The 8,476-nt window shown below is 42.2% G+C and overlaps 1 protein-coding gene across 1 annotated transcript; it reads left to right on the top strand.

The window, feature by feature from the left end:
* Positions 1 to 635: 635 nt before the first annotated feature.
* LOC311044847 (extracellular calcium-sensing receptor-like) lies at positions 636 to 7,687 on the top strand (the record flags this gene model as incomplete). The annotated part of the gene is made up of 8 exons (XM_084056662.1): positions 636 to 956; positions 1,471 to 1,557; positions 2,087 to 2,356; positions 3,585 to 3,791; positions 3,861 to 4,136; positions 4,454 to 4,678; positions 4,774 to 4,897; positions 6,774 to 7,687. 8 exons carry the CDS (start codon positions 636 to 638, stop codon positions 7,685 to 7,687), a joined length of 2,424 nt encoding a protein of 807 aa, XP_083912788.1.
* Positions 7,688 to 8,476: the final 789 nt, after the last annotated feature.

Genomic DNA, 8,476 nt, shown 5'->3' with positions numbered 1-8,476 from the left:
GTCATGAAAAAACCCGACCCGCACATCACTACTCTACTGCCTCTGCCAGATGGGTGCTGTGAAAGATTACATAATGGTGGTACAGGGGATGGCAGAGCACTGATGGGTGGTGTAAAAGATTACGTAATGTCATAAGGTGATACAGGGGATGGCATAGCACTGATGGGTGGTGTGAAAGATGACGCAGTGGCATAAGGTGGCACAGGGGACGGCATAGCACTGTGTATAAAATGTAGCAACTGGACAATGGATTTAGAAAGGGGGGGAGGGTGTTAGACAGAGGAGGACAGTCATGAGGGTTTCACTAGACACACACCTGCTTTCATACATGTACTTGACCTTGATATTGTTCTCTTCATTCTCTGCTTTGTTTTCCTCGCCTTCCTCTTCTTGTGAGTTACAGGAACAGTTTAATCTGAACAGAGTTAATAAGGCTGGAGACTTTATTCTGGGTGGCTTGTTTCATATCCACCTCTACTCTGTCTTCTCTGAGTTGTCTTTCACCTCCAAGCAACAGGAGCCCATTTGCTATGGGTGAGTATCACAAATACAATAGCAAGCAAGACAATAGGCAACTTGTTTTGATTGATAGTCGGATTAATTGATTTAGTGTATTTCTACCAAAATAAACATGTATGGTTACAGTGGATGTTTGTGTTAGATTTCACCTTGAAGGCTTCAGGTGTGCACAGACCATGGCTTTTGCCATTAATGAGATCAACAGAAACAGCAGCCTACTACCCAATGTGACTCTAGGATATAGTCTCTATGATACCTGTATCTCGCTTGGAGTTACATTCCGTACAACATTGTCATTGGTCACTGGGAGAGAGGAGCAGATTCAATTGGATGAGAGATGTGTTGGCTCCCCTCCAGTGCTAGGAATTGTGGGTGCATATTCCTCAACTAATTCTATTGCTATTGCTAGAATATTAGGTTTATACAGAGTGCCCCAGGTAAGTTTCCTATTTGAACCCCCTTTCACTGTGACATAACTTATGCCTAATTTTTGTTACTTCGTAATTTACTAATCTAAAATATGATAAATAATGCATTTTGTCATTTTTACAGCTTGAAAGACATAGAACATATTGTTGCTGTCGAGCCCTACTTTGTCATACTACAGTGTCACACAGAAGTACCAAAAATAGCTGATCTACAAGCTTACAACGACACGATATGACACTTTGTGAGCTTGTAGATCTGCTATTCTTTTTTTTTCTGAAAACATTTAAAGTGTAAAGGTTAAAGTGTTTCTGTGGGTTTTATAAACCTATGAAAAGTATTAACAGCTTGTAACTAAAAAGAATAGGTTTTCCAACCGACAGTGACAATATTACTTTCAGCTAGAGCATGTGAACAGACCTGGAGTATATTCTTACATGCTCATATGCTCTTATTCTCTGTTTGCAGTGGACAGTTGTCAATTATTTAATATGCCAGAGAACAGATTTGTTGTACCTTTTGTAGGTCAGTTACTTTTCCACCTGCTCCTGTCTGAGTGACCATAACCAGTTCCCATCCTTCTATAGAACAATCCCAAGTGACGCCTTCCAGGTGATTTTATATAGACTATATATCTGTTAGTATAGTAGTACAGCTGTTCTCATATACTTTTTCATGTCATGTCATATGTTTCCACGGTATTTCAAAATGTTCACAGATTCTTTTTTTGAAATACAAGATCTAACAGCTCACATAGCTTGTATTTTGGCTCTTTTCAAATAGCCAATGTATATAGGGATAAACTGATTTGATGCTTTTAACTGAATTTGCTGGGGACCAACCTAGAACCCCCTCAACGACACCTGGGGGTCCCTGGACCCCACTTTGAGAATCACTGTAGTAGTGTATGTTCCACACACTTGAGAAATACCTCCCTCTATTGAGTTTATTATGGTATTGCATATCTTGTTAGTATTGCTGCTGGTGCTGAAGGTCTTTATTGACAGCATCAAAAGAGAATGATTAGACCTTTTCTATTGTGGAATCTATGTGAGATTCACTTATTCACTATGTGAGATTCATTTATTCACTATGTGAATAATCTACCCTAAGCACTTATCCCTCCGTTATATCCAACCAGGTGCGAGCTATGCTCCAGATTATGAGGTGGTTCAGGTGGACCTGGGTTGGATTGCTGGTCACTGATGATGACTATGGACACAATGCTGCCAGATCCTTCCAGTCTGAGCTGGCCCAGTCTGATTTGGCTTGTCTAGCGTATGTGGAGGTTGTGCCCAAGGACTCTGACCCAGATGAACTTCAAAGGATTGTCTCTGTGATGAAGACATCCACAGCTCGTGTGGTCATTGCATTTGTAATTGATAGCCGTTTGGCTAAACTCCTGGAGGAGGTTTGGTTTATTATTCATGATGCATTCATAATTATAAGGAATATGAAATTAGCTATAATGAAGTGTACACATATTCAGAATAAAAAACAATAGGTCTCATTTTTGGAAAGTTTTTTTTTAATGCAATGCAATTGACTCACTCTCTAGATTTATACATTTAAATGCTCAGCCAATTGTGTGCTTAATTGTCTCCGCCAGGCCAAAGGCGTGGCGAGAGAGTATGTTTTACCCCCTGTCGGTATGTCCGTATGTCCTGTCCGTCTGCGAGAAGCTAATATCCTGCACCGTTGGCCCTGTCGCTGCGAAACTGTGCACACACAGATCTTATCCAAATTTCACACACACATCGGTACACATGATCTCTATAGTCATGTGCTCAAGATGGATCTGTTTGATTTTTTATATTCCGTCCTCATTGGCTCACATCTAAAGTTTGCAGGAGTGGCTCGTTTTCAACAAAATGCCGCAAATCAGGAACGCAGCGTCCGATTACGTTGGAACTTTGCATGCAGATTCGCACTACGTTGAAGAACAAATGCCACCCTTTTAACATTGCCCTATTATAGCACCACCAGGAGGCCGTCCGTATGTCCGTTTGTCCGTTTGTCCGTTTGTCCGTTATGTCCGTTTGAGCACGGGCTTTAAACAGCTATAACTCCAGATCGCAGCATGCCAGCAAGTCCAAATTTGGTATGTGGACTTAAACCACCAATAGGGACGAGCATTGACTGCTGAAGCCCCGCCCCACCCTATTATAGCGCCACCAGGAGGCCACTGGCTTTAAACAGCTATAACTCCAGTTTGCAGCATGCCACCAAGTCCAACTTTGGTATGTGGACTTACACCACCAATAGGGACGAGCATTAATTGCTGAAGCCCCGCCCCGCCCTATTATAGCGCCACCAGGAGGCCACTCATCAAAGGCACCGCTTCCTTCACACAGGGTGCGATTTTTATATTACTCCTACAAATTTTGTCAAAACATCATTTACATCGGTACACATTATCTCTACAGTCAAGTGAGCAATATGGTTCCGTCCGCTTATTTATATTCCATCCTGATTGGCGAATTCCAAACATTGCTGGCCCACAATAACTTTCCTGACCTGGCACACTTTTTCTAGTTTAAACTTATTTCACTTTTGATCTCAGTGCTTCTGTATACAATAAGCATACAGATAATAACTTCACATCAACCTATACTAATATATTTTGTTCAACACAATAGGTGGTAAAGCAGAATGTGACAGGTCTGCAATGGATGGCCAGTGAGGCGTGGACATCATCGGCCGTACTCCAGACTCCTAACTTCATGCCGTACCTGAGAGGAACCCTGGGTATTGCCATCCGTCGTGGAGAGATACCAGGTCTCAAGGACTTCTTGTTAAAAATACATCCTGACAATGACCCTGACAACAGCCATGAAAATAGCATTGTGAGTATTTTGGTTCATTTCATATTAAACTGATTTATTTATGTTTAAGTCTTAATTGTGTTTCTTCAGGTGAGGCAGTTTTGGGAGCACACGTTTCAGTGTAAGTTTGCACCCCTTCCTACAGAGTGGGTGGATAATGGTGGAGTGGTGTGTACTGGACAAGAGGACCTAGGAACAGCAGAAACTTCACTGTTGGATGTGTCTGATCTCAGACCAGAGTATAATGTGTACAAGGCTGTGTATGCTCTGGCCCATGCCCTCCATGACATGTTGCAATGTGTGCCAGGAAGAGGGCCTTTCATTGGGCACAGCTGTGCCACTTTGCAGACAATACAACTATGGCAGGTATGATATGAATTCACGGTTTACCTTATATTCACAAGACATACTTGTATACAATATAACTGAATTGGCTGAAAAGGCTCTAACAAATACGTAGGATTATTTTCTAGCCAAGCCGTTTCTGCTGGAGGTAAAATCACCATGTTAGACTGCAGACTGACTAGGGCGGGTCACAGACCACTCTTGCTGTCGTCACTGATCACATGACCCACAAATAATCGGTTCTTGTGCTCTAAATTATATAAATGACATAGCTAAATGTAGAGAATGTTAACCGTTAAGTTTGTCTTAACCTTCCTTCCTTCCATCACAATTTCTAGCTTGTCTATTACCTGGAAAAGGTCAACTTCACCACTTCATTTGGTGATGATGTATCATTTGATGAGAATGGTGATACTTTACCAATCTATGATGTAATGAACTGGGTGTGGCTTCCTGATGGCACAAAGGTTCACAATGTGGGTGTGGTCAAGAAATCAGCCTCCGGATATGAAGAACTCATCCTTGATGAAGACAAAATCTTCTGGAATTTTGAAACCAAAAAGGTCACTTTGGCTTTCTAAAGTAACTAATGTTGAGCTCATGGTGTGAATGTAATTTAGTTTAGACTTAAACTGATCATTGTTCCTTTCCTCTGTAGCCTCCTCAGTCAGTGTGCAGTGAGAGCTGTTCCCCTGGAACCCGTGTGGCCAGAAGGAAAGGAGAACCTGTCTGCTGCTTTGACTGCATTGCTTGTTCTGAGGGAGAGATCAGCAATCAGACTGGTCGGTTGATTGATTGAGTTTATTGAGTAATTGATAAAGTTTATTTGGTGATAGCACAGGAAAGAGCACATTAGCACCTCACGATATACAGCCACATTTGTATCATCACAGAGGACACACAAAAAAAAGAAATGAAAAGAACTAAAGCTTGCGGGTACGGTCACCTAACAGTCACCTGGCAAAAAAAGCCTCTGTTCCTATTGAAAACTATTGCAAAAAGATGGCCACAAAGGTTAACTCATTGAGTGCCATTAACGTGTTTCACTTGTTTTTACCGCTATGGCGCAACGTGCCAATGACGTGTTTGACGTGTTTTTGAAAAAAAAAAAAAAAATAAAAAATAAAAACATGTTCAGAACCCAAGATATCATCATCTGAAGATTTGCAGCTCCATCCACTCCTTGTTTAGCGTATAACTGAAAAAGGCTGTATCTCGCTTCCTAAGCACTTTTTTTTTACTTTGAAAAAAACTCTGGCACTGGGACAAAATAATATTTTAAAAAGTCTGGCAATTATGGCACTCAATTGTACTACCTAGGAGTATGTAAAAGAACAAAAACAAATAAACAAAACATTTAAAAAAAATAAAAAAGTTCTGGCACTCAATGAGTTAAGTGTGACCGTGCGGAAAGGCTTATTTCCGTTGTGGTCCTCTGGACATAAAAACACCTTACAGAACAAACAACATGAAGTGCAACAAATTGAGGATGAAATCCAAACAATAGTTAATAATAAGTAGAGTTTTATTAATAATTAATAAAGTTAACCTAGTAAGACCCTAAAACGTTTCTGTATTTGCGAACGCGGAAGCAAGTGGAGCTTACTATGAAAGTCTGCTCGGCTTGTGTGTGTGTGTATCTGTCTGTGTGCAGTGCACTGCCTGGGTGCGACAGAGGGCGCCAGAGTGCAGCTACAGTCAAAACACACACACACACACACACACACACACACACAGTCCGTAAATACACAATATTTTCGAGCTGCGTAACGCTTCCAGCGTTCGTGCGTCTTACTTGTGGTTATTTATAAATAAAACATCACATGGATGCACCTGGGACGTATCATCAGTGTTGTAGCCTGGGGTCATAGGGTATTTCGGGTCTCGCAACAACATACACCCTTGCCCAGGTGACCCAGCCGGGGTTGATCAAGCCCCAACTTACGTCCCAGTAGCTACCCACGGTCAGTCCTATAGGGAAAGACAGTACCACTCAGTCTGCTTCTCAGGAAATACTCTGCCGGGACTCGGGAAGGCTCTGGCACGTGGAGGGACTAGGCTCTGTGAATGGCCTCCTGGCCGGGCTCCTCCTTTGTCTCCCCAGGTCCAGGACCTGAGTGCTGTACCAGATCCGTTGCACCACCCCGATCCAAACATTTCCTTCTGGCGTGATGGTTCCTCAGGCCGTGGTGGTACTGCAGACTCCACTTTCGGCTTGCTTGAATGACCCTTCTAAAGGCCTCACCGTAGATTTGTTGGGCTCCTTCCTCACGGAAGACACAGGCTGGGGCATAATCCATACTGCTCCCGGATGCCGTCTACATTCCGGCTTATTTAAGTATTGTTTTGTAGCAATTTTTTTTTACAGGCAATTAGGGAAACACTCTATTTCATTCCCTTTGTCAATGTGTTCCATTGCACTGCTGCGCTGTACAAGAAGCAGTTTTTACCCATTAGGTTTTTTAATTAGTGAGGAATAAAGTCAGTCAAGCTGCCTCGAGTGGAATACTAGTGAGTTGAAGTGAAAAGCAATTTGACAGATACTTTTGGAACTTGTTTAACATTATTTGAAGTGAGCAAGATTATGTAGATTGAAGTATGTAGATTGTGCATTGTTCAACTACTTGTCTGTCCCTTTAACCGTTCCGTCTTTGTTAGACTCTACAGAGTGCACCAGTTGTCCAGAGGACTTCTGGTCCAGTCCCCAGCGTGACCACTGTGTCCCTAAGAGCGTGGAGTTCCTCTCCTACAATGAGGCCCTGGGTATCGCCTTGACAACCATCTCATTGCTAGGCACACTTAGCTGTGCCATTGTCCTGGGAATATTCGTTTATCATCGAGACACACCCATGGTACGCGCCAACAACTCAGAACTCAGTTTCCAACTTTTGCTGTCACTGAAACTGTGTTTCATGTGCTCACTTCTGTTCATTGGCCGTCCCAGGCACTGGACTTGTCAGCTGAGGCATGCAGTATTTGGGATCAGCTTTGTGCTGTGTGTCTCATGTATCCTGGTAAAGACTATGGTGGTGTTGGCTGTGTTCAAATCCTCCAAGCCCGGGGGTGCAGACATTATGAAGTGGTTTGGTGCTATGCAGCAGAGAGTAATAGTTCTGGCTCTTACTTCCATCCAGGCAATAATCTGCACAGCCTGGCTTGTGTCTGCCTCACCAACTCCTCATAAAAACACACAATACAACAGTGATAAGATAGTCTATGAGTGTGAAGTGGGATCAACAGTTGGTTTTGCAGTGTTACTAGGTTATATTGGTTTACTGGCACTCCTCAGCTTCGTCCTAGCATTCATGGCAAGGAATCTTCCAGACAACTTCAATGAAGCCAAGTTAATCACTTTTAGCATGTTGATCTTCTGTGCAGTGTGGTTAGCGTTCATCCCAGCATATATCAGCTCTCCAGGCAAATATGCAGATGTAGTGGAGGTATTTGCTATTTTAGCATCTAGTTTTGGCCTTTTGGTGTCGCTGTTTGGACCAAAGTGTTATATAATCATTTTTAAACCTGAGAGAAACACTAAGAAGTCCATCATGGGTCGGATTGCAACCAAGATGTAGAAGCAGAAATTCAATGATAACACATTTTATAACAATATAATATAGATTAGATTGATGATAACCTTGGTAGTAATATATTTAGTTTTCTACCTAAGTAAACTAAAAGCAGTAATATGGTCAGAGATGCAAACACCAATTATCTGTCATGAATAAACATTGGTGAAAAGGTTTGGTGATTGTGGTGACCTACATATAGATGAGAAAGAATTGCACTCCTTCATGGGCCAAAGTAATACAGGTATGTAAGCGGCATGTTGTTTTAAAAAGAACTTTGGCAGACCGTCTTGGGTCTGAGAACTGCACCTCCGTATTCCTGGAGTGCGGAAGTGCCCGGGAAGGCACCGTTTGAATGGAGGGCTACCTCCTTCAAGGGTTGAATGAATGAATGATGTTTGATTTGCTATGTCACGAGTAAACAGTACTTTTTATTTTCTTACTCTTTAACTGTAACTTTGTAACCTTAAGCTGCTGTTCCGCCTCTGGGTGACTGATTTCCCCCCGCGGGATAATAAAGGTATCTATCTACAAAAACATGTTATTACTACTCATAATGCTCTGAAACACACAAGTCATTAGAATACTTCAGTCCGTTTAGATATAACTACAATTGGGGTATTGTGTATTATAGTCCGGGAGTCAAAGGGTGATTTTTGGCTGAACGTGGTTTCGTCGGTAAAGTTTTTTTCTCAACTGATTCTTGCTGCTGGGGGCCCCCTCTTAAGGATTCAAGAGGGTGCCCAGTGAAATCCCTTGGGCATTTTTTATTATTAACACCTTAATGCCCAAAGC

This window comes from Gymnoscopelus microlampas (genome assembly GCF_963454915.1).
Source record: "Gymnoscopelus microlampas genome assembly, chromosome: 5".
Lineage (NCBI taxonomy): Eukaryota > Metazoa > Chordata > Actinopteri > Myctophiformes > Myctophidae > Gymnoscopelus > Gymnoscopelus microlampas.
Note: the sequence above shows the minus strand (reverse complement) of the source record. Positions and strands in the feature narration are given on the sequence as shown.